This window comes from Panthera uncia, chromosome E3, assembly GCF_023721935.1.
Source record: "Panthera uncia isolate 11264 chromosome E3, Puncia_PCG_1.0, whole genome shotgun sequence".
In the NCBI taxonomy this organism is placed as follows: domain Eukaryota; kingdom Metazoa; phylum Chordata; class Mammalia; order Carnivora; family Felidae; genus Panthera; species Panthera uncia.
Genome location: NC_064815.1, coordinates 29899177 through 29925173, shown reverse-complemented (window position 1 = coordinate 29925173; position 25997 = coordinate 29899177). Strand labels below are relative to the sequence as shown.

At 51.2% G+C, this 25997-nt stretch overlaps 1 protein-coding gene across 1 annotated transcript; it reads right to left on the bottom strand.

The window, feature by feature from the left end:
• Positions 1-3861: 3861 nt before the first annotated feature.
• On the bottom strand, positions 3862-5589 carry LOC125928311 (olfactory receptor 10AC1-like). The gene is given in 2 exon segments (XM_049638966.1): positions 3862-4821; positions 4823-5589. Coding segments are annotated over 2 exon segments (978 nt in total). The 5' UTR covers positions 5525-5589; the 3' UTR covers positions 3862-4545.
• Between the last annotated feature and the right edge of the window lie 20408 nt (positions 5590-25997).

Here is a 25997-nt window from a genome sequence, read left to right as displayed (position 1 = left end):
GGCGGCCGAGAAGGCGAGCAGAAAGTGGAGCGAAGCAGATTCCTAGGATTCGGTCTACAGAGAGGCGGGAAATGTACATGAAAGGGTGAGACATCTGGATGAAAATCAGAGCAAGTAGGAGTTCCTAAAAGACAAAATAGTGGAAGAAAGGGACATTCCAAGAGAAAAAGCGGCTCAGATTTGACAAGACCGGAGATCACCGATACGGGCAGCACAGTGGACAGGTAGGAAATTCGCATCTTAGAGCTGGCTAAGCTGTTTCGGGGTGTCCCCTGCTCCGCACCCGCTTGGTGTGGCCGAGGGATCTGCAGGGACAGGACGCTGACACCCGCCTAGATTGCAGCCGTGGAGCCACAAGCGACTGCGAGGGCCCATCGTGGCTTCTCCCGCGTCCTTGCGAGCCGCCGTCTCCCCCGCTTGCCTGTCTGCCTTACGCGCCCCTCGGCTGAGACCCTGCGGAGGTTACCTAACCCCCTCTTTGCTGCTTTGACTTAACCAGTGTGGTCCCAGCCCACCATCTCTATTATAAAAGTCACGTGCCCCGGGTTCAATCTCGGTCTGCCTTCTACCTCGACACCCCATGTGGCCCCTCGAGGCCTGCTGTGTACTTCCCCCGGGTCCTGCAAATAATAAACTTCGCCATTTCAGTTTCTCTCCTGGCCTGTTGTCGCACCCGCTGACCACCGGCACCTGTGGTCCTCTTAGCAAACGTTAGTTTAGCGGAGTCCTGACGGTCAGCCCCAGGATCAGGACGGTAGAGTCGTGCTGGCAGCCGGCTGCCGGGGAGCCTTGGAGCTGCGAAGGGCAGGCTAACTGGCTCTCCCCGGTGGGCAGTTAGTTGGTGGGCGCAGCTTTGACCTTGGCCACCGCCCGTCCCAAAGTGCAAGCTGGGGAAGAAGCGACCCGAGTCCTCCAGGGCCTCGGGGCATTGCCCTGGGAGCTGGTTTGCGGTGCACCTGTTCACGCCCCAAGGAGGATGCCTGCCCCCGCTTCCCCACCTGGCCGTGGCTCTCAGGTCCTGTTGCATTGGTTAACGGCCAGGACACGGGTGGCCACCCCGCCCAAGTGCAGGCTATGATAGGGGGACAGAGAGACACCCCGTCCCTGACGGCTGTGCTTGCGGGTGGCACGGGGAGGCGGACTCCTAGTCCTGTCTGGTGACAAACGGCACCCTCACTCGGGGAAGGCACGGCTCCCGGCAAAGGTCGGTGTGGCCGGGGCCTGCGGTCCCTCTGTTGCTGCACACCTTTCTGCTGTCACACGACCCTGTGGGATATGACAGGTCCCACCCCTGGCACATGGTGGCACGGGATCTAGTGGTCTGATGCAAACAGTCCGAGCACCACCTATAAGGCCGGAGGAAGTTAGCAAGTTCATCGCTAAAGTGAAAGCCCACAGAAGTGGCCGCGGGCCGGTCAGCCTGCAAAGCAGTGACCTGCCAGAGCGCTGGGTCCAGCCCTCGAGGGCTAGGGGTCAGCCCGTGACCTGCCACCGTCACTGTTTTGGAGAGGCCGGGCAGGACACCCCCGAGATCGACCTGGCCCTGGGGGACAGCCACTGCAGATCTTTCCAGTAACAATCTTTAAGGTCAGATCAGTGGCAGATAATAGAGCATCTGGAACTGCCAACTATGGCGCATTTGGAAGCTGCCAAGAGAGTAAATCTTGAAAGTTCTCATCACAAGGAAGAAAATGCAACCGGGAGTTGCTGATGCTAACTAAAAGGGGTGATCATTTTACAACATACGCATCTATCGAATCGTTGTGTTGTACACCTGCAGCTAACGTTAGCTACCAATTACACCTCAATAAATAAATGAAAAAAAGAAACCCAAACTGTTTCACGCATCTCAAGATTCACAATATTCTCAAAGACTTTGGGCAGCAGGAGGGATTAGGAGGGCGGCCGGCTGAGAAGCTGTTCACACGGGCTCTGAGCTGCTGCCCGCCCCACACGTGGGGCAGAGGCCCGCGGCACATGACCTTTCACCGGGACCCGGGACCGGCAGCGGATGCAGGTGCCTTGAGGGAAAGGTAACCACCTCAGGCTCCCGATCAACCACAAGCGATTTTGCCCGAGGGAGGCCCGGCATCTCATCAGATGCTTGTGGTTCCCACTCGATCCGCGCAGCCTGAGTAACAGGACGGCCGGTGGACCCCCGGGGCCTAACCCCAGCTCCAGAGGGGTACGGGAGCAAAACCAGCCCGGCACAGGACCACAGGTGGCTGAGCACCGGGTGTCGGCAGACCCCACCTGCGGGGCGCCTGGGTGGCTCCGTTGCTTAAACGTCCGACTGTTAATTTCAGCTCAGGTCATGACCTCACGGTTCGTGGGGTGGAGCCCTGCCTCGAGCTCTGTGCTGGTGGGGTGGAACCAGCTTGGGATTCTCGCTCTTTCTCTCAAAATAAATAATTAACTTACATCAAAATAAACTTAAGAAAAGCCATCTGCAAGCATCTCTGAGGATCCAGGGCCTTTTCCCTGCCCAATCGGGACGGTCGAGTTTTCCGGACGCAGCTAGTGTGCTCAGTTACAAGCCTGCTGCTCCCGAGGCTACTTGGGTTGGTAAACCGGGCCCAAGAATCGCCAGCTGAGGTTTACAGCCAGCTCTGACAGACCCCAGACCAGACCCCAGAAGACGCGGTCCTACCGCTTCCTGCCCTTGGACTCCGGAGCTATGCCCCTGGGCCTGTAGCCCTTAAGCGAGACGCCCACGCAGCCCAGAGCTTGTCTATGGTTTATTCCTCCATCTGGTATTTACTAAGAACCGCCAAGTTCATAGGGTCTGAGACCTGGCTTTAAAGAGCTCACAGTATAATTGAGTGGTAAGTGAAGGAGATGTTTAAATTATATTTTAGACTGCCAGTTTATTATTATTATTATTTTTTAATTAGAGAGGGTATGAGCAGGGAGAGGCAGAGAGAGAGATCCCGAGCAGGCTCCTTGCTGTCCGTGAAGAGCCTTGACTTGGGGCTCGAACTCACAAACCGGGAGATCACGACCTGAGGCGCCATCAAGAGTTGGACACTCAACTGACTGACCTGCCCAGGCGCCCCTAGAGTGACAGCAGTTGTGATTGAGGGGGGGGGGACAGAGAGGGGGCTGTCTTAGCGTGCTACACAGACTAGGGGGCTTCTGAACAACGGACATTGCTCACCAGACTGGAGGCCGGGAACTCCAAGATCGAGGTGCCGGCAGATTTCGTGTCTGTTGAGCACCCACCTCTTGTTTGCAAACAGCCGCTTCCTCGCCGTGGCCTCACCCGGTGGAAGGGGAGAGGGAACGTTCTGGAGCCTCCTTTATAAAGGCACTAATCCCGTTAACAAGGGCTCCACCCTCCTCACCTAATTACCTCTAGAGGCCCCACCCCTAAGCTCGGCTCCCGGTGATTAGGTTTCCACGTGATGAATTTAGAGGGGGAGGGGGAGGACAAAAACATTCTCGCTACAGCAGTATTTGGGTTGATCACTGAACAACACGAGGCATTTTCACACGTGGAATGCGGAACGAGAGGAGGTGTGCACCGGGGGCATAAGGCAGCGTGAGCAAAGGCAACGCTGAAGGCGTGGCTCGCTGCGCAAACAGGGGAACAGCTGTAGCTCATTTTAAATACAAGGAGGTGCACAGATCTGATGAAGTTTTGAACACCTACCTACCCATGTAATTACCACGCAGATCGAGATCTAGAACATCTCCAGTGCCCAGACCATCCCCCTGTGCCTGTGCCAACCCAGATCCTTCTCCCAGGGAACCACTATTCTATCAACCAGCACAGATTCGTCTGTCATTGGCCTTTTACGTACAGGGAGGCATTCGGTTTGCGCTCTCTGTGGCTTGCTGCTTTTTTTTTTTTCTTCCCAAATGTTTATTTTTGAGAGAGACAGAGCATGAGCGGGGGAGGGGCAGAGAGTGAGGGAGACACAGAATCCAAAGCAGGTTCCAGGCTCTGGGCTGTCAGGGCAGAGCCCCATGTGGGGCTTGAACCTACGAACCTCGAGATCATGACCTGAGCCAAAGTCGGACCGACTGAGCCCCCCCAGGCGTCCCCATCCCATGACTCGGCCACAAGTCGTTCGCGTCTACTCCATGTTCGTGAACATTTGCATTATTTTCAGTTGTGTATTATAAATTAAGGAACCATAAACTTGTACCTTTTAGCACTCGTTTCTCTTCAAAACGTACCGTGTGGTCAGAATTTAGAGCAGTTGTTCTCAACCAGGGCTGATTGCGCCCTCCCCCCAGGTGACATTTGATAATGTCTAATGACATTGTTTATTATCTCAACTGGGGGGGGGTGGTGTGCAAGTGGCATCTACTGGGTAGAGACAAGGGGTGGCTGCTGAATATTCTCCGGTGCACGGCCACCAGCGAGAACCATTCAGCTTGAAATGTCCACAGCAGCCAAAGAACTCGGCTCAAGTCCGCTTTTGGAGTCCTTGTGACGCTGGGCTCCAGCAGGTCTTGGGGAGCCACAGACGGCTCTGGGATGGGGAGGTTCCCCTCACGGGGGGAGATCGCAGGCCAGACGCCGTCTGGCACGCAGCATTAGCTGACCTCGGCCCGGACGACGTTCCCTGACGTCCTGCCGCCGACCACCCGCCACAGGGCACCCTGCACGTCCCGGTTGCGCAGCGTGTAGATGGCGGGGTAGAGCAACGGCGTGAGGTTGATGTAGACGAGCGACACCAGCTTGTCCTCCTCGAGGGAGCGGCTGCTCAGGGGTCTGGCGTACATGGCCGTGGCACAGCCGTAGTGGAGCACGGCCACGGTGAGATGCGACGCCACCGTGTTGAAGGCCTTGCGGCGGCCTGCCACCCCCCCCGACTCCCAGGATGACCGCCAGCACCCTGGTGTAGGACAGCAGGATCAGGACCAGAGGCAGCACCAGCAGCAGCAGGCAGGCGGCCAGCAGGACCCTCTCCTGCAGGTCCCGGTCCCCACAGGCCAGCACCAACACGGCCGGGAGGTCACAGAAGACGTGGTTGACGAGGCCCCCCCGGCAGAAGGGCAGCTGGAAGATGGCCACGGTGAGGCCCAAGGCCAGGAGAGAGCCCCCAGCGCAGCAGGAGGCGAGAAGGCACCGGCAGCGCCCCGCGGTCATGAGCCGGGGGTAGCAGAGAGGGCGGCAGATGGCCAGGTAGCGGTCCAGCGCCATGGCGGCCAGCAGCAGGCACTCGGAGCCTCCCAGGGCCACGAAGAGGCCCATCTGGGCAGCACAGGTGGAGCGGGCCACCGCCTGGCCCCCCGGGGGCAGCAGGAAGCCCGCGAGCGTGCGCGGAGTCAGCACCAGCGTGTAGGCCGCCTCCACGGCCGACAGCGCCCCCAGAAAGAAGTACATGGGAGTGTGCAGGGCGGGGTCCCCGACGGCCAGGCCCAGGATGAGCAGGTTTCCCACCAGCGTGGCCAGGTAGAGTGGCAGCAGGAAGGCAAAGAGCAGCAGCCGCAGCCCCCGGGGCCACCCGGAGAAACCCAGGATCACGAACTCCCGCGGAGCCGTCCAGTTTGACCCAGGCCAGGGGCTCATGTCGGAACCTGAGGGAGGACAGGGGTGCAGGCCAGAGAGGAGGGTCGCGGTGACACACCCCTCCCAGAAACACACAGGGCCCTCGCGTCTCCGGGGTTCAGCCCCCACACCCCCTCCACCAGGGACGCGGGGCGTTCTCCCCAAGCCGGCACCTGCCGCCCCCGCGAGTCCTCCAGGAATGCAGGTGTCCGCAGCCACCGTCCGCTCTCCCTCTGGCTTCCGCGGCCAGTGCTCTTCCAGGCCCCCCCCCCCCCCCCCCCGTCCCTTTCTCCCCCCCCCCCCCCCCCCCCCCCCACGCCCCCGTCCCAGGCCACCATCCAGCTGACCTCCCCGGAGGGGCCTCAGCTGCCTGGGGGAGTCACCGCCTCCAGGCCTCACGGGTACACACGCAGGCGGATGTCCGCCAACCCCGTCGAACCGCCGGCTCAGGCCGATGCGGCCGCTCCCGAGCACATCCCACCGGCACGCGAGCCACCCTTCCCGTTTAACCAGCGCGTCCTCTGCTGGGGGTGGGGGCGCTGCTAGCGCATCGAGGGCGTTTCTCCGGAGCACCGCGCCCGCCACCGCACTGTGAACCGTGGCCCTGTCCCTGACCGTCTCCTGTGTGACAGAATATCTAAAGATATTTTGATGTGGGGGCACCTGGGCGGCTCAGTCGGTAGAGCGTCCGACTCTTGGTTGCAGCTCAGGACATGATCTCGTGAGTTTGGGCCCAGCATCAAGCTCCTCGATGACGGTACGGAGCCTGCTTGGGCTTCTCTCTCCCTCCCTCTCTGTCCCTTCCGCACTCACTCTGTCTCTCAAAACAAATAAACTTCAAAAACCATCAGTAAAGATATCTTGATGTTTCAAGAGCCCAGAAAGAATTCGGAGGGGCATCGCGTTGATCTAGAATACTAGGTCAGTAAGGGAGCATTACACCGGGCCTGTCGGCATCAACTTAGGGGTCTTTGAAGAGCCTCAGACCACCAGTGCACATCTCAAAACAGCTCTTTCTAGCCAAGCCAGTGTGTGTGTGTGTGTGTGTGTGTGTGTGTCTATTTGCACACGCGTGTGCAGGGCACAGTGGGTGCCTTCTGCCTCATCACCCAGCCCTGGGGTGGCCTCAGATCACAGGGACGCCTGGGGCTGAGTAAGGAGCTTTGCTTTCCGGTCCCGTCTGTGATGCTGCCCAAGCCCCACCTTCTCCATGGGGCTCAGATTCCTCGTCTGTCGCCCTTGATGCGACACAGGCCCTGATGCCCCAGGATGTCATTCTGCAATCCTCCCCCCCCCCCCGCCTCCCCCGGGCACGAGCCCATCCCGGAGCCCGGATGGCTCAGCGGCACAAGCGGGGCCTCTGGGCTGACGTGCACCTGCTCCGTCTCCGCTGTTTCACTGACCAGCTGAGACGGCTTGGAGTCTTTACCCTGTGGAGCCCCAGCAGCCTCCTCAGCCCCACAGAACTGTCGTGACGACTAAGTGACATCACGCCCAGCACAAAGCGCCCAGCACAGCAGGCCCGGCGTGCGGGAGATGTTATGGAAGGAATCGCCACCCTATCCTGTCGTGTGCTTCCTGCTGCCTGTGTGCCGGGCACGCCCTGCCCCGGCTGAAGATCTCTGGAGGGAAGCGTTGTCTGCAGAGAGCAGAGAGGGAGGTGTGGGGACCAAGGCAGCAGACCGGCGTCACCTGGCCTATCTGCCCAGATTCCGAGACCCCGGAGCCTTCAGGTGTCCCGCCCCTCTGTTTCTCTTCCCCAAGGGTTCCTCCTGCCCATGCCCCGCAGCTCTTCCCCCGAAGAAGCCTCCGAAGCCTCCCGGAAAGTCGTCCAGGGACACTGACATCACCTCCAATGACCCTTCGTTGGCAACGCCCCCATATTCCCTCCAAATGCCGACGGGAGGGAGGGAGCGGGATCACAATTGCTGCCATGTGTCCAGCCCTCACGGTGTGCAGGCGAGCCGTAAACGCCCTGCGTCCACAGTATTCCTGAACATTCTCGAGACCGCTGTGAGGAGTCACGCCACCATTACAATTGATTTACAGATGGGGAGGCTGAGATCTGGGGGAGTCCCACAGCATCTCCCTTAGTCAGAGGCCCCCAGGTCTGTCTGATTTCACAGTCTCCGCCCTTAAGTAGGGGGAGAGCCCGCTCTTCCCTGTGTCTGCCCTGTCTGTCGGTCCTTCCCCACCCAGACAAGGGGAAAATGGAAAGGGGACCGGAGGAGAGAGAAGGAAGCAGATGCAGAGGTGCAGAAACAGAATGAGGCCTGCGACCAGGGACAGGCAGAGGCAAGCCTGCTGAGGGCAGCGGCAGGGAGGTCGCCTCCACTCCAAGTGGTTCGCCAGACTCTGGGCTGACAGAGACAGAGACAGAAATGGAGAGGGAGAGGGGGAGAGACAGAAAGGGAAAGATGAAAGGAGAGGAAAGAGAAAGAAACAGAGAGAGAGACGGATGGGGGGGAGAGAGATAAAGAGAAAGGGAGAGAGAGAAGAGAAACAGAGGAAGAGGTGGGAGAGACAAAGAGAGACAGAAAAACAGAGATGGAGAGAGAGACAGGCAGAGAGAGGAGAAAAATCTCCTGTGTCCCCCCCGGGCCTTCTGGACCCGAGACCCCCTCCTTGAAGGGTTTCCTCTCTCCCGCAAACATGGGCTTCACCTGGGGCTTTGCCCTCAGTCCCTGGCACCCACACCCCACCTCCCACAGCATCGCTGGAGAGTTAGAAAATTCCTTTAAAGGAGACAGCCAGACTTGGGGCCCCCCAACCCCGAATCGCAGCCTGAATTAAATCCTTAGCTCGGCTGGCCAGGCGCCTTGCTCCCCCCGCTAACCTGGCAGACGTGGTTCCCAGCGGTGACGCCGGAGTTTGGGCTGAGCAGGCGACCAGCGTCCCGGGTGGGAGAAGTGCCAGTTCTGACCATCACGACATAGAGCCCGCAAGCCTTATGGGCGCCCCCATCCCTCTATCTCCCGCGCACGCCTTCCCCACAAGCCTCGCGGCGGCCTGCTGCCGTCTCCCACTTGTCCCTGACCTTGCGCACCTGTTTCGTATCAGAAAGTCCTTCCCCACCTGGAAAGCTACTCGCTCTTCACAGCCCAGCTCAAATAGCAGTTCCTCTGTGGATACAAATTATAAAGTAGCGGCGGACTGTGGAAGGATTCTGCGGAGAATGGGGAGCAGACCTCCTGCACCACATCAATCCCCCCCTTCTCCCGTGATCTCCACCTCTGTTCCCAGGGACTCTCTCAGGAAGAAAAGACAAGACTTACTTAATAGGTTTCCCAGGGCCCACTTAGGGGTCTGGCTTCCTCCAAAGCCCCGGGGCCTCATTAGTGCTCTTCCCCGTGCAGTGTGGCGCCTGAGGACCACGGTGGTCTCAGAAGGCTGGGGGCTGAGGGAGGAGTGGGGGGAAGACTTGGGAAATCTGACCTGGGGCGTCCCGGGAGAGTCTGAGACTTCTGGGCCAAGGGGACAGAGGCCGCCTCTCTGCAGGGATGGAGGTAAACCGGGACGGGGGAGGGAGGGAGTAGCCCAAAGTAGCATAGTGGACAGCTCATTGGAGAGAGGGGAGGAGAGAGCCAGCTCTCTCCGCATTTCCCCAAAGTTTGCAATAAGAGGGGGCCAACGGGCTGGAGATCTTGGAATGGGGTGACTGGTGTGGATGCGGGTGGGCATCTTCACCACCACCACCACCACCAGAAAGTACCCCAAGGTGCTGAGCAACAAAAGCCAACGACACAGACGTCTTCTGTTCTCGTTGTCCGTTTACAGGGAAACTTACAGCATTGCAAAACGTACGGTTTCGTATCCCACAATTCCCATTTAACATTGACTTACACACGTTTTCCATTTACTACATAGTCTTCTTAACTATTTTAAGCACTAATTTTATTTTTTATTCATTTTTTAAATGTATATATTTTTTGAGAGAAAGAGAGAGAGAGCAGGGTAGGGGCAGAGAGAGAGGGCGAGAGAGAGAATCCCAAGCAGGCTCTGTGCTGTAGAGCCCAATGGGGGGCTTGATGTCACAAACTGTAAGATGATGACCTGAGTCGAAGTCAAGAGTTGGACACTGAACCAACTGAGCCCGCCTCTAGCAGTGTATTTTTAGTGTGTTTAACAAACACTTATGTCGTGCTTACTGTCTACCAGACACTGTTCTACGGTGACACAGAAATACTGATCTGTTCAGTCCTCACAAAACCCTACAGTGCGGGTGCCACCGTCACCCACTAAGGCCTAGAGAGGTGGAGGGACGTGCCCGCGGCCACATCTCCGGGGCGGGGAGGCAGCACGCGGACGTGGGTAGCGTTTCCGGCTACTCTGCTCTGCGATCTCCGACCATCCTGGCCACTTCCGAACGATGAACAGCGCCCTCGCTCCCCACCGCGCCACTGCGTAGATGCCGTCATTGGTTTAACAAGACCCTGCTGACGGGTACTCGGGCGGTTGCTCGTTGTTGGCCGGTACAACCAAAACTGAGATACATATCCTGGTCCACGTGGTATGTGGCTTGTGTGCAAGTAATTAGATGGGTGGGTTTGCGCATCTTAAACCGTCTCGGCTGTCGCGCTGGTTACTGACACGGTCTCTCCATCGTTAGGACGGCGCTGAGCGCCTCCGCCTGGAATACGCACAAGCACCCGCCCCTCCACATCTGCACGACATGCTGCTGTCAGATCGTTCGTCACTGATCATGCAGAAATGCGTGGTCTCCCTATCATTTTAATTTGTTCTCCATGAGTGAAGCTGACCCTCTTTTCCCATTTGTAAATGACGTTTGAATTGTTGGCACTCTTCATTCATATTCTTTCCCATTTTTTTCCTATTTGCACTATTTTTGGCACTCATATTCCTATTTCCCATGTTTTTCCTATTTGCTCGTGGCTCTTAGGTTCTTATTGGCTTACAGTCAATAAGAAATCAACTTTGACTGTAGGAGGAAATGTAAATCGTTTTCCTGGTTTGCTGTGTCTTCTGATATTGTTTGTGATGGGTTCTGCCGTAGAGAATTGTTTTATTTCAGTGTAGTCAGATTTATCAATATTTTCTTTTTTAGCTTCTAGGTGGCACATCATGCTTGAAACACTTAGAAGAGAAATTATTTCTCAAATATTGGTGGTTTCTTTTTTTTTTTTTAACAATTAAGCGCTTAATCGATACACAATTTACCCTGTAAGATGTCGGGTAGGAATCCAATGTTATTTTTACCAGATGTTAGTCATCATTAAAAAAAAAAAAAAAAACATTATATGGGGCACCTGGGGGGCTCAGTCGGTTCAGCATCTGACTCTTGGTTGGCTCAGGTAATGGTCTCTCGATTCGTGGGATCAAGCCATGCGTTGGGCTCCCTGATGCCAGTCTGGAGCCTGCTTGCAATTCTCTCTCTCTCTCTCTCTGTCTCTGCCTCTCCCCTGCTCACGCTCTCCCTCTCTCAAAATAAGTGAGTAAACTTAAAAAACAAGCATTATAATAGACATATGATAGACTTACAGAAAACCACACAGAATAATGGTACAATTGAATTTTCACAGAGTGAAAGAATATTGCCAGAATTCCAGAAATCCTCCCTACCCCTACCCCACTGCTGTCCTCTTTCTTCCCTAAGGGAAAATAATATATTTTTTAGCACCTTATATTAGTTTTGCTTCTTTTTCAACCCGAAAGCACATATTCTTTTGTGTCTGGTGTCAAAGAAAAACGTGCAGACATAGAATTAACCATCAGCGTGCTGTTACTTGTATACAGTGAAGATCAAACCATGCACTGAGTCCTAAACAAGTAAAAAAAAAAAAAAAAAAAGGAGGGGGAAGAATGAGGATTTAATTTTAAAAAGAGGAAAAGGAAAAAGCGAACACTGCAGAGAGTCTGGGAACAGTGAACCTTATTTGAACATTTTCGGGGGGCACACTGATTAGCTATGAACTAGCAAGGAGGTCAGAACAATCTGTCCTTACACAGACTGATGAGTGGTATTGGGAAAAACGATTTCAGTTGTTCAAAGATTCACCAGGAAACCCTGAGATTAGCTATGGAGAATAAGTGACAAACTATCTTTCTGTAACGTCTGATCTGTGATTTAAAAAAAAACACCAACCTGGAATACACAGAAGCAGGAAAACAGGACCCGCAATGACTGATACAGATGACAGATTTAGCAGACAAGGACACTGGGAGGGTTATTACAACTGTATTCCGTATGTTCCAGAAGCTAGAAGAAAGATCAGTCATGCCATGGAGAGACACAGAGTATATAAAAAAGGGCAACAGCCAAACTTCTGAAGGAGAAAACAGGCATGTCCAAATGAAAACTGTACTGGGTGGGGTTAACAGTGTGAGACAACGCAGGAGAGATCAGTGAACTTGAAGACACTGCAGTGGAAACTGTCCAAAGTTAAATACAGAGAGGAGGTGGGAGGGAACGACTAAATAGAAATGAATCAGCAAGATGTGGGACAGAGTGAAGCCACGTAACAAGCGTGTACTTGGAATCTGAAGGAGAGGAGGGGGAAGAAAAATATTTAAGGAAACTCCCAAATTTAATGAAAACCAAATCCACACATCCAAGAATCTCCACATATTCTGAGCCCGAGGAACATGAGGCAAACAATGAGAGAGCTTAAAATCGGTGACAGAAAATATAGAAAAGTATAAATTAAACAAATACATTCTCTACAGAAGAATAAATGTAGGAGTGATCACTGACTTATCAGCAAGCCTGAAGTCCCCATCTTTAAAGGACTAAAAGGAAAAAAAGAAAAAAAGTCTGTACCCAGTGAAAATATCTTTCAAGAAAGTAGGCTCGTAAAAATTTCTGGCTGTACAAAAACTGAAAGAATTCATCAAGCAGTGAATCTTCTACAATGCATGGCTATCGACATTGGCAAAAATATCTGTAGAGCAGAAACAGACTTCGTTTGACAAGTGTACAAAGCTTTTGAAAATCTACGGTAGAGTCTACGGTTATTAACTGCCTTATTTACCAGCCGGTGCTTTTTGAAAGCCATTTCAAGCTATCATGTGTTATGAATCAGGAGTATCAACTGTGAGCTTCATTTGTTCTCCTGAACTTGGACTTTGAAAATATTCTCACCCGTAGTTGTTCCTTCATATCCATGGGGGCTAATTCTTCAATCACTTCAAACTTGGCATTGGCTTCTCAAATGAATGCACAACCTGAACGGTATTCGTAAGAGCTGTCAACTCTCTGAGAGATGAGGAAAACCACTCAAAGTCACTTGCCTTGTTTTGAAATTGACTGTTGATGTTGCTCTCCATGTCCTTGACCCTTCTTCTCACCAAAAGGCTAAACGTCTCAGACTATGTTTGTCTTCTCTGTACACTTTTTTTTCCAGCTGTCTCCATCATGATTTAATCAACCTGCCATTAGGTGGGTGGCTCTCCTTGCTTGACTAGAAACTTAGTTTAGTTGCAGCCTCATTTTTGTTTTTATTTTTGTGAAGACATTCTGATGCAATGAGATCATCTCTTTTAAGCTTTCTCATGTTTCTGGCTGTTGCCCTTCTATGAACTGTGTCTAGCCTGGTGAAGTCAATGTTTATTGTACTCTCTAGCAGAGCTATGGTTTGCTGTGGCAAACACAATGCTTGGCCATCTAAATCAGTAACAAAACAGTCTTTACTCCACTGGATCTTAAAAGTACAGTATTTGAAGTTCACTTTTCTTCTTTTATAGATATGTGGATGTACATGGTTTCTGTTGCAGCTGATTTTCGTTGAACCTGCCTGACTCTGCCAATGCAGCCACATGGGGGTGAGTGGTCGTGGTCACGTTCCAGTAACGATTTATGGACGCTGAAATTTGAACTTGGCATAATTTTCACGTGCCACAAAATATTTTTCTTTTGGTTTTTCTCAACCATTTAAAAACGTAAAGCCATTCTTATGTCGGGGCGGTAAAAACCGTGTGGTGGGCTGGATTTGTCAAGTGGGCCGAAGTTTGCCAACTGTCGGTTTAAACAGAACATTAGAGTACTAAGTTCTTCATTAGAAAAAGACCCCAAATCACACTCAGCTTCCACCTTAAGAAATTAGAAAAGGAATGATAGGTTAAAAATAAAGTAAGCACAAGAAAGGAAAAAATAAAGATCAGAGCAGAAGTCACCAAAATGGGAAAACTAAAACAATAGAGAAAATGAATAAAACCAAGATTTTATTTTTTGCTAAGAGCAGTTAAGATTGATAAACCTCAGGGACACTGGGTGGCTGAGTCAGTTAAGTGTCCAACTCTTGATTTCAACTCAGATCATGATCTCACGGCTTGTGGGGACTGAGCCCCACGTCGGGCTCTGCGGTGTCAGTGTGGGATGGATAGGCCACACTTTTCTGTTTCTTTGCATCTCTCTCTCTTTTTATGTAAAACTGGAAATATTTTTTAATTTTTTAAATGTTTATTTATTTTTGAGATGGTGGTGCAGAGAGAGAAAGACACAGAATCCAAAACAGGCTTCAGGCTCTGAGCTGTCAGCACAGAGCCCAACACAGGGCTCGAACCCACAAACTGTGAAATCATGATGGGAGCCGAAGACAGACACTTAACTGCCTGAGCCACACAGGCGCCCCTAAAACTGGATATTTTAAATAACATAATGTGGCAGTAAGATCCCCTTCCCCCTCCTCAGAAGGTTTAGCTCAGTTGTTCTGTTTATTTGGTGATTTTCTTTTCCTAATTCTGTTAAGTCTGTATTCTTTGTTGTGAGAAGCCTCTGCTCAGTTATCCCAGTTTTCTGCTAATGGCTGGGCAGTCCCTTAAAACAGTAAGCCTTTGCCAAGTGGCCCCTCATGTGTTGGGGCCCCCTCACTGCCCTGGCAATCAAGAACTCTGCCCTAGCCCTTACTTCCTGTTTGCTCAGTCTCCAGACCAAGCACATGGGAGAGAGAAACGCTGTCCATGGTATTTCCTGGGCGTGTGCACAGCCTCCTCGTTAAGGGGCAGTGAGTCACAGCTTCTCATTCTCAAAATGTTCCTTTTAAGTTCTCGACCAGCCTCTTGTTTGCCTCAGCTGATATCATCTCCCCAGACAGCTATGATGTGATTGAAATGCCACTGTTTTTGACAAATGTCCTGGGGATTGGGCTTTACTCCCACAGTGAGCTCTTAATCAGCAAAAATAAAGACCGTTCCTGTAGATGGGGCATTTCTGGGGAGCTGCCATCTGCGGATTTTTGACAGTTCCCTGGGGATGGGGCTTCTGGGGAGCTTCAAGCCCACTCGGTCCCTCCAATGGCTGATAGCTAGGCTGCTGCTGTTTCTCACTGCTGTGTTTCTGAGGCTGTTGGTTTTCGAGGATTCAGCCATTTTTCTGGAAGGAACTCTCCCCAGATTGCTGCAAGCCTTTGGTCACTTTCCAAAGTTCTGGGAAAGTTTCTTGTGACAATTTTTTTTTTTTTTTTTTGTAAATGCTTTGATGGAACAGAAGATATTCAGATGTCCTTATTCTTCCATAATGGAAGTGCTCGTCTCCTCAGATTTACTCCTGATTCAGTAATAAGGGGGGGGGGGGGATGCACATGCGGAATTTTGCTTTTGCAAAAATATTGGCCAAAAAGTTTCTGAATCCAGGGCTGACAAAGATGAGAGGAAATAGGCTTTTTCTCACACAGAGTTGGTGGGAGTGTAGCTTTTCTGGAAGGGAGACGTGGTACTTGTCCTTATCAATTGGAATTTCAGAAAAACCTGTTTTTCTGCTGGAACTTCTTGGGCCAGAGACCCCAGCAGGTTGGAGAGGGGCCACCAGCCTCCACTGCCTGAGGGCAGAAGGCCATTTGCTGAGAGGAAGAGGGTGAACAGAGGCAGAACAGAGGCACGTCGCGCCATGCAGGGCTGGCCATACAAAGCCTCAACATGCGCAGGAACAGGCAGAGAGGGAGCGAGAACGGGGGCCAAGCCTCCCTTCCCAGTGTGGTGGGGAGATGGCAAGAGACCTTTCTGACTGCAAGAAGGGAAATGCAGGTGTCGGGGCATGTGGATAGAGAGTCTGCAGCATGATTCTTGTGCACCTTCGAGAGCCAGACCATAGGCGAGATGTAAACACCTTAAGCCAGTAGTTTGGTCCTGTGATCAACAGAGGCCAAACTATCGATGACAAAAGTTGGTTAGACCATCCCTCCTTTTTCACAGGCCCAAACTCCACACCCCAGACGAAAAGGGGCAGCCTAAGAGGATGGGAACACCCCCTCTCGTGGGAGGTGCCCCTTCTGTTTTCATTTACAGCTGGGGAAATGGGGCTCCAGATTTTGAGGGGGCACAGTCACATCTCAGCAGACTCTCCTGGGTGAGGACGGAAGCTGGGTATCTGTGCCTGTCGGGTATCTCTGGTTCTGGGATTTCACACACCGCCCCCACGCTGGACCTTACCCTGAGTCTCTAGAGTAGCTCCATGCTCTGGCGGGGAGGGGGAACAAGGTCAGTCTGCTTTACTCCTGAGCTGTGAATATTCTCCAGCTGGAGGGGCCTCCTTGGGCTCCCAATTCCTCCCCATGCTTCCCAGAGCCCTATTTGGGTACAGTGGGAGACACCAGCCACTCCCCCTCAGTCCCTAGCTCAGTCTATATTCCCCCTAGAGGCTCTGAAATTCTCTACAGGGCAGACTGACCTGGGGGTATCACAGGGGTCTCCCTGACAGTCCTGTGTCTGAAACTCTGTCTCCATCTCTGTCTTGGGGCTGGCCCATGGTGTCAGTGAGAAGGGGGTCCCCTCCTTTCCCCAAGACTCCCATCTCAGCTCCTGCTTTTCCCAGACCCAAGGATCCTGGGGGCAGATCCTGAAGAGGAAGAGCCCTTTGAGAGCTCTCCCTGTGTGGCTTCAGGGACCCCTCGCCCTTCACTACCCATCGAATTTGCAGACATGGGTCTGGATGTGAATGGGAGTTGCCAACAGAAGAACTGGTTGTTGCAGCAAGTAGCCTGCTGCCACACGGAATGTGCTAGCTGTTCCCAGCACCCCTGCATTCTGGCCCCCAAGCTTCCATCTTTGGGTCACAGGGAACCTGAGCCCGGAGCCCACTCCCATCCCAGGTCAGAATGGAAGCATTCAACACTGAAAACTATAGAGAGCTAATGAAAGAAATTGAAGAAGACACACAAAAACGGAAAAATATTCCATGCTCCTGGATATGAAGAAGAAATATCGTTAAAATGTCAATACTACCCAAAGCAATCTAAATATTCAATACAATACCTATCAAAATAACACCAGCATTCTTCACAGAGCTAGAACAAACAATCCTGAAATTTGTATGGAACCAGAAAGACCCTGAATAGCCAAAGCAATCTTGAAAAAGAAAACCAAAACAGGAGGCCTCACAATCCCAGACTTCAAGCTGTATTACAAAGCTGTAACCATTAAGACAGTATGGTACTGGCACACACACAAAAAAGACACTCAGATCAATGGAACAGAATAGAGAACCCAGAAATGGACCCATAAATGTATGGCTAACTAATCTTTGACAAAGCAGGAAAGAATATCCAATGGAAGAAAGTCTCTTCAGCAAGTGGTCCTGGGAAAACTGGACAGCGACATGCAGAAGAATGAGCCTGGACCACTTTCTTACAGCAGACACAAAAATAAACTCAAAATGGATGAAAGACCTAAATGTAAGACAGGAAGCCATCAGAATCCTCGAGGAGAAAGCAGGCAAAAACCTCTTTGACCTTGGCCACAGCAACTTCTTACTCAACATGTCTCCGGAGGCAAGGGAAACAAAAGCAAAAATAAACTATTAGGACCTCATCAAAATAAAAAGCTTCTGCACAGCAAAGGAAACAATCAGCAAAACTAAAAGGCAACCGACGGAATGGGAGAAGATATTTGCAAACGACACATCCGATAAAGGGTTAGTATCCAAAATCTATAAAGAACTTATCAAACTCAACACCCAAAAAACAATCCAGTGAAGAAATGGCCAAAAGACAAGAATAGACACTTCTCCAAAGAAGACATCCAGATGGCCAACCGACACGTGAAAAAATGCTCAACATCATTCATCATCAGGGAAATACAAATCAAAACCACAATGAGGTACCACCTCACACCTGTCAGAATGGCTCACATTAACAACTCAGGCAACAACAGATGTTAGTGAGGATGCAGAGAAAGAGGATCTCTTTTGCACTGTTGGTGGGAATGCAAACTGGTACAGCCACTTTGGAAAACAGTATGGAGGTTCCTCAAAAAATTAAAAATAGAACTACCCTACAACCCAGCAATTACACTACCAGGTATTTATCCAAGGGATACAGGTATGCTGTTTTGAAGGGGTACATGCACCCCAATGTTTACAGAAGCACTATGGACAATAGCCAAAACATGGAAAGAGCCTAAATGTCCATCGATGGATGAATGGATAAAGAAGAAGTGGTATATATATATATATATATATACACACACACATATATACATACACACACACACACACACACACACACACACACACACACACAATGGAGTATTACTCCAAAAAGAATGAAATTTTGCCATCTGCAACTACGTGGATGGAACTAGAGGGTATTATTTTAAGTGAAATTAGTCAGAGAAAGACATCATATGACTTCACTCATAGGAGGACTTTAACATACAAACAGATGAACATAGGGAAGGGAGGCAAAAATAACATGAAAACAGGGAGAGAGAGAAAACATAATGGACTCTTGAACAGGAGAACAAACAGAGGGTTGCTGGAGAGGTGAGAGGGGGGATGGGCTAAACGGGTAAGAGGCATTAAGGAATCTACTCCTGAAATAATTGTTGCATTATATGCTAACTTGGATGTAAATTAAACAAACAAACAAACAAACAAACAGAATGGAAGTGCTCAGAGCCCAGGACTCTAAGGAGTGATGAACCCAGGCCATGGGCAGCAGCCAGCCCAGAGACCCTGATACCATGGGAGGGCCTGGGTACCTCCTCCCCTCAGAGAAAACCATTTCTCCACTTCTGACCAAACCCCAAACCTGCTTCTCCTCTCTCTTGAGAACACATGTGTGCACACACAGGCACAGACACAGACACAGACACAGACACGGACAACTCTTGGCCAGCAACTTATGGCAGAGCTTTTCTACCTAATTAAGTCACCATTCCCACACTTCTGTCTTAGGAGGGTGATTCATTCTGCTAATACCTTAGGATCTTTTTACCTGTGTTTTTGAGAGATATTGAACTGAAATTGTTCCTTTCTCAAAATTTACTTTTCAGGAGCACCTGGGTGGCTCAGTCGGTTAAGCATCTGACTTTGGCTCAAGTCATGATCTCCCGGTTGGTGACTTAGAGCCCTGCATCAGGCTTGCTGCTGTCTGCACAGAGCCTGTTTCAGATCCTCTGTGCCCTTCTCTCTCTGCCCCTCCCCTGCTCATGCTCTCTCTCTCACAAACAAATAAACATAAATTTTTTTTTTTTACTTTTCAGGTTTTGCAACCAGGCTATTCTGGTTTCCTAACACATTTTCTATTCTCTGGAGGAGTTTATGTAAGATTGTCATTAATATTTTTCTAAAGTGTTTAGAAGGATTTGCTAATGAGGTGAGCTGAGCCTATAGATTTTTTGATGGGAAGATTTTAAACCATAGATTCTATTTCTTGTGTCAGTTTCAGTAAGTTGTGTTTTCTAAAAAGTTGTCCATTTTATCCAGATTTTCAAACTCACTGGCACAGAGTGTTCATATCTATGGGCTCTGTAATGATGTCTCACTCTTTCCATCCTAATGGCTGAGGTGGGGAGAACAAAGATGGACTTCCAGGCAATGGAACAGCATGAGCAAAACCCTAGCACAGCGATTCAATCAGCAGCTGGACCCCCACCCCCATCTGTTTGGAGATTTGAGGCATGTGCCCCAAGGATATATGGGGACCCAGTACCAGGTCCTGCTGATACTGGATAGGCATTTGTGGGCAGAAGCGGCTGCCATTTCATTGGATGGTTCCATCTGGGGTCCCAGAGACAGCCTGAAGAGCAACCTGAGTTATGCTGTGGCCTGAAAACAAGGCCACGGTAACCATCCTGCAGGCTCCCTCTGCACCACTAGGGTGCCATCTCTTGCTGGCTGGTATCTCCATCAGGTATGCTCACTTGGATGCCTGGTGCTGTTGCTCCTCTACCAGCAGGACCCCAGCACTGCTTGAGAGCCCAGTTTATAATTACCACCTGGCCCACCCATCCAACCTTATGCCAAGCTTGCTCTGTCAGCACAGTCCTGACCTCTCTGGCCTCCAGCTCAGACCCCTGCCCCTTTTCTCGATGCCCCCACATCCACCTGGTTCTGTGATATGCTAAAAGCAGATGTCATTGTGGGCCAGCTCCTCTGGCTTGGATCAAGCAAGGACCTATCCAGACAATGGCTGGGACTCTCCATAGGCTGAAGCATAGCTGGCCATGCTCATGCTGCCATAGGGCCCAGACACACCCACGGGCACCATAACACAGAACCAAAGAGGAAAGTGTCATCACTTTAAACTCAAAACTTAGGGGCACCTGGGTGGCCCACTCAGTTAATCATCTGACTTCAGCTCATGTCATGATCTCATGGTTCGTGGGTTCAAGCCCCACATCGGGCTCTGTGCTGGCCGCCCAGAGCCTGGAGCCTGCTTCAGATTCTGCCTCTCTCTCTCTCTCTCTCTCTCTCTCTCTCTCTCTGCCCCTCCCCTGCTTGCACTTCATCTCTGCCTCTCAAAAATGAATAGACATTATAAAAAAATTTAAACTCGAAACTTAAATCAACAAATAGTGCTTCTTCACCTCTGAACAGAAGTAGGAGTTCCCCACTAGGAATGACTCATTTCTTTTCACTGACCCTTCTCTGTGTGTGTTATCTTCAATTTCAACTTTATGAAATAGGACTCTGGTGTTTTTTAAACTGTCCAATGTGACTGCCACTTTGGGCAATATTGAAATGGGAGCTTGGGGCTGGAGCCTCAGGGAGGGGGTCCCTCCGGACAGCACCCAGTGGACTCAATCATGTACGTCTATTCTTGACAACAAAATGTTTTTGAGAACTAAATGCAAGCACGCTCTGTGGTACTCATCATGCAACACGTTGCTGCTGCAGGAGCTCATAAATTAGGTACAAGAAATAATTTTTATCTGGCCAGGGATTGGGGACCAGCCCTGAACGGAAAACAGCACAGCTGGCTGTAAGACAGAACTTTATTTCTAAATGGAGCTGGGGATGGGTCTGGTAAGGGTACATGTCTGTCCCCTGAAGTGCTCTGGTGTCCACCCCCGGCCTCAACAGCTGCTGATGAGCCTGGGAAGGGACAAAAAGTGGGTCTTGGGGGTGGGCTGTTTGAAGTGAGGGAGGCCCCAGGTCTCCTTTCCAGGCAGGCCTCCTTTAAGAAGCTGGCTGTGCAGGTCACGATCTCACGGTCCGTGAGTTCGAGCCCCGCGTCAGGCTCTGGGCTGATGGCTCGGAGCCTGGAGCCTGTTTCCGATTCTGTGTCTCCCTCTCTCTCTGCCCCTCCCCCGTTCATGCTCTGTCTCTCTCTGTCCCAAAAATAAATAAAAAATGTTGAAAAAAAAAATTTTTTAAAAAGAAAAAAAAAAAAAAAAAAAAAAAAAAAGAAGCTGGCTGTGGATGGCCCTGAGCTGTGGAGGCTTCTCACAGAGCCGCAGGCCAGCCGCCTGGGTTTTGGGGCTGCAGCACCACGGCAGCCACCTCATAACCCAGGAGGACAGTCAGAGTGAGGAACTCGATTTGGGAACACCCTCGGCCCTCTGTCTCCTCCAGCTTGAGCACCTGGTGAAGGAGAACAGGTTGGGCTCCAGGAAGGGGCTTTCTGGTGCTGGCTGGAAAGGGTGTTGCTCCCCGGCCAGGGACCCTGCTTCTCTGTGCGGTGGCAGTTCCTGGGGAGGCACTTAGAACACGGGGTAGAAGGGCAGCTGTCCCTGTCCCACAGCAAGGGCCCTCCAGGCTGGGTCCCTTGTTCCTCCCTCCCTTCCCTGTCCACCCTTGGACCCTTACGGCGGAACCAGCCCAAGCCCACCCCCTTTTTGTCCCCTGTTTTTATCTCGGCCCCTGTCTCTATGCTGTCCCACTTCCTCCTTATTCCTGCCCTTCATCTGTCGTTTAACTCCGTCTGTCCTTCAGGCACCCTCATTTTATCTGTCTTTCCCTTTCTTTGTGTCCCTCCGACTTCTCTTGATGTCTGCCCCCACCCTCTTCCCTTTCCTCCTCCACTCTCCCCACAAACTCCAACAAGAGGCGGTTGCAACCTTGGAGCATGCTCTCCAGGCTGTCCTGGCTTTTGGCATTGGCATCCGGGATGGGAGCGGCAGTGGCACTGGGGACGGGGACGACAGGGAGCAGCAGCAGCAGCAGCAGGACCAGCGGGAGCCACATGGCTTGGCAGGTAGGACTGGCGAGGCAGTGAGGGCTGGGTGGTCCGAGCCCCTGCCCTTTGTCCAGGCACCGCCTCCCACTCCGCCCACCCCCCTCTCCCCGACCCCCCTCAACGCCGAGTCCTGGCCCTCAAGCCTAAGCCTCAATCACTCCTGACCTGCCCGCGGACCTGCCGGACTTCCCACCACCCTCGTGTCCGCCCGCAGCCCGGTCAGTGGCCTCTGGGAGCCGCCCCTGGAACTACCTACCCCTTCTCCAGCCGGAGCCACGCCCCCTGCCGACCACGCCCAGAACCACTCCCCAGTTTTGACCACGCCCCACTCATTGTTACACACACCAACGATTCGCAGTGACCACGCCCCCAGGACACAACCACGCCCACACCCCTAGAATCAAGGCAAACTGCCACCCGTTGGCCACCCTCTGATCACAGCAGGCCACGCCCCAGGCCAGAGCCACGCCTCTACTTGTAGAGCAAGGACCCTGGAGTGTGGGGGCCCTCCTGTGTTCCGCTCACAAAGCCCTGTGCCTTCTAGGTCCTTGGCCTTCCAGTTTGTCAGCTTGGGGAGCCCTTCCCCCACTGTGGCCTGGAAGGTCTGTTCAGGCAGCACGCTGGGCACCCACGGGGACCACTTCCTGTGCCCACCGTCCCCATGGCATGACTTTATTTTGTCCCAGTTTTCAGTTGAATCAGGAGAGTAAATCTGGTTCCTGCTTCCTCACAATGCCTTATACTGGAGGATGACAAATCATTACCATTTGAGGGACGGCCTCTTTATAGAAACTTAGAAAATTTTATCTTCAGTATTCTTACATTTCACTTTAGTGAAGTGTGGATATTTCCATATCTTTCCTGTTTGGAGCACCAGATGTTCTTTTGAGGTCTCTTTGGTTTCTCCCCCCCCCCCCCCGAATATATGAAATTAAGTAGCCCTCGCCCCAAGTAGTTCCTTCTCTGCATCTGTAGTTTCCACCACTTCGGAGATTCCTGTGATCTTGCCCATGCCTCCACGTTTGTACCCCTTTCCTGGCACACATTATTCTTGCTGAGGTCTCCTGCACACAGTCCTTGACACACAGTATCTCCCAGCTCATTAACCACCGGCTCATCGGAACCACTGAATACTGTTCGTACTCAACATTTCACTTCTTTACTTACTCCTACTTCATGTTACCAATACCCTCTAGTTTCCTTGAAGATGTTTATTTAGCATAGGTGCGTCAGTTTGCCTTTTTCTTTTCTTTTTTTTCATGTTTATTTACTTAGGGCACACATGCGAGCGGAGAAGGAGCAGAGAGAGGCAGAGAGAGAGAATTCCAAGTAGGCTCTGCCCTGTCAGCACAGAGCCCGACACGGGGCTCAATCCCATGAACCGTGAGATCATAACCTGAGCCAAAAACAAGAGTTAGATGCTTAACCGACTGAGCCACCCAGGCGCCCCCAGTCTGCTTTTTAGTGGCTTAAGTCTCAGATGTCTCTCTGCCAGAGCTCCTTTTCTCCCGGGAGCCCCTGCAATCCTGCCTGCAGGAAAAGCCACTCACTTCCGCTTCCCAGAGGTTTCTGGAGAACCCATACGTCACGAAGCTGGCAAAGCTGGTGTTGGCTTTCCCGTGTGTCCACCCCACCCAGACAACCATGATACAAAAGGATTCCCCTTCCTTACTTTTAAACTAAACTACCTCAAATTTCTTCTGTTGTCATGCAAGCTTAGCTGGGGGGGGGAGGGGGGGAGGGGGGCTCCTGCCAGGCTGGAGGGCTGTCCTGTGGTCCTGAGCTCAGCGCTTGCTTTCTTGTCCCACTGGCATCATGTCAGGTGATCGTGTAGAGAAAAGAACACGGTTTTGAAGCTGGGCTCAGCAGGTGCCCCTTCACTGTGTTCCTTCACAGAGAGACCACAACTGCCCTGTCGTCCCTTGGAGGACTGACATTATTTTCTCCCCATACTCTGCTCACAAGTCCACGATTCAACTAGTTCACCAATTTTGACAGGAGTTCAGGAGTTACAGCAGTTTGATTGCTTTCACGTGACAGGGAATTTACTTTTTTGTCATGATTACCACTGTGGCAACTGAGGGGGCAGGGGGTTACCTACTAGTTGAATTTCTTCATGGCCTCTGTAGCATTTAATTTGGGGAATACTGTAACACTGTTGTGCAATGGGTCACACGTTTGCCCTCACATTAAAGGGCCTACCTGGGTGGACAACAAAACTGGGCATGATTTGGGACGGAGTAAGGGGCAGTGGCTGGAGTTTAGCCCTCAGGTGTAAGTGAGCTCGCGTTAATGTCTCTGGCATATTTAAGAGACTTTAGGGAAAAAATCTGAAAAGTTAACTGACCCCAAGCTGAGCAGCAGTAAATGCGGGGATGGTGCGGGGCGGGGGGGGGGGGCAACCCCCTGATGAAAGAGGCAGGCTCTGGCTGGCATGGAAGGGGGGTCACGGCCTTGCCTGACCACATGCCTAGTGGCTAAGCCCGACAGACTGGAGAGAACCGGCAGCTGCCATGGGAGACCGCACCACCGAGCCCCAACTTTCTGATGACTGCACGTTACGCGAGGCGTTCATCTGTTTACACTGCAAGCTTTGCCTGGTAGGTTAAATGGGAAATCAAATCACGTGCACATAGTCTGCTCCATCCAATGTCATTACTCATCCCCTCTGTGCCACTGAGCTCAACCAGCCCTCTTCCCTCCCCACACCAAGTCCTCATCCTTTTTATGATGCAAAATTGGGCTGTTTCTTTCACATGCACTCATTTGTGCTGTTAACAACAGAGTATCTGTAAAAAAAAAAAATTTTTTTTTTTTAACATTCATCTTTGAGAGACAAAGAGAGACAGAGCGTGAGTGGGAGAGGGGTAGAGAGAGAGAGGGAGACACAGAATCCGAAGCAGGCTCCAGGCTCTGAGCTGCCAGCACAGAGCCCGACCCGGGGCTCGAACTCAGAATGCGAGATCATGACCTGAGCTGAAGTCGGACGCTTACCCTACAGCCACCCAGGCGCCCCAACAATGGAGTATCTTACATTTGCTGAAAGGAAACCTTCTAAATACGATTTCCCATCAAGTCAAACTCACCGTTTTATGTGTTTACCTCCAAGCAAGATCACCTCTATGACAGTAATGCAGAAGACGCATCCCGAATTCAGAACGTGAAAAACAACTTGAGAAAATAGGAAATGTTTACACACATTAGTTCTTTATTGGAAGAGGCGGTTCGGACCCATTTATATATGCAAAAGGGAAGGATGACAAAATATGTAATGGCTCTGTCACCTCTTCAAATATTTTACTTAAAATATACTTTATATTAAGCTTTAAGGTCACAGTGTAGGAAATCTCTGTAGTTGCCATTAAAACTACTCTAAGGAGTATTTCCTGCTCAAAATTATGCAGGACTTCAAGATAATATACATGCAGAAAAATACACATATCTTAAGTGCACAGAACACTCAAGATATTGAGCACCCAGATTTAGAAACAGTATTACCAGCACCAGATAAATACCATTTTCAGCCTTGCCTGAGGCTAACGGATATCCTGATTTCTAACTGCATAGAAAGTTTTTCTGTTCTTATACTTTATGTAGGTGGAGTCATACAGTATGTTTGCTCCTGTGTCTGGATTCCCTCGTTCAGCTCTGTGAAACTGAGCTATTATTGCAAGTACTTCTAGGTCACTTGTTCCTAATGTTCTAGTCTTCTGCAGTGAATTATACCACTTGGGTTCACTCATTCCACTGCACGCATGCCTTCAGAGAATTGTTTCTTGCAGTTTTATGCCAAGAATACTCTAGTATGTCCTTTAGTTGTCATAAATGCACAGATCTGCGAGGTTTGGGTTAAAAGGGTACATGCATGTTCAAAAGTGACAGCTTTCCAAAACGGTCATACCAGTTGGCAATACCTCCAGCAGGGCACGCTTCCCACGGCTCACATCCTTGCCAAAACTTGATCCTTTTTCATGCTTTTCATTTTAACCATCTCAGAGGGTGGGTGGTAGTTCCACATGGCATTTTAAATGTGCGTTTTCCTGATTACTAATAACGTAACTGTTAATGATTATCCTCTGGATATCCTCTTAACTGATGTCCCCAATCTTTTTGCCCATTTTCTATTTTTTTCTTGTTGATTT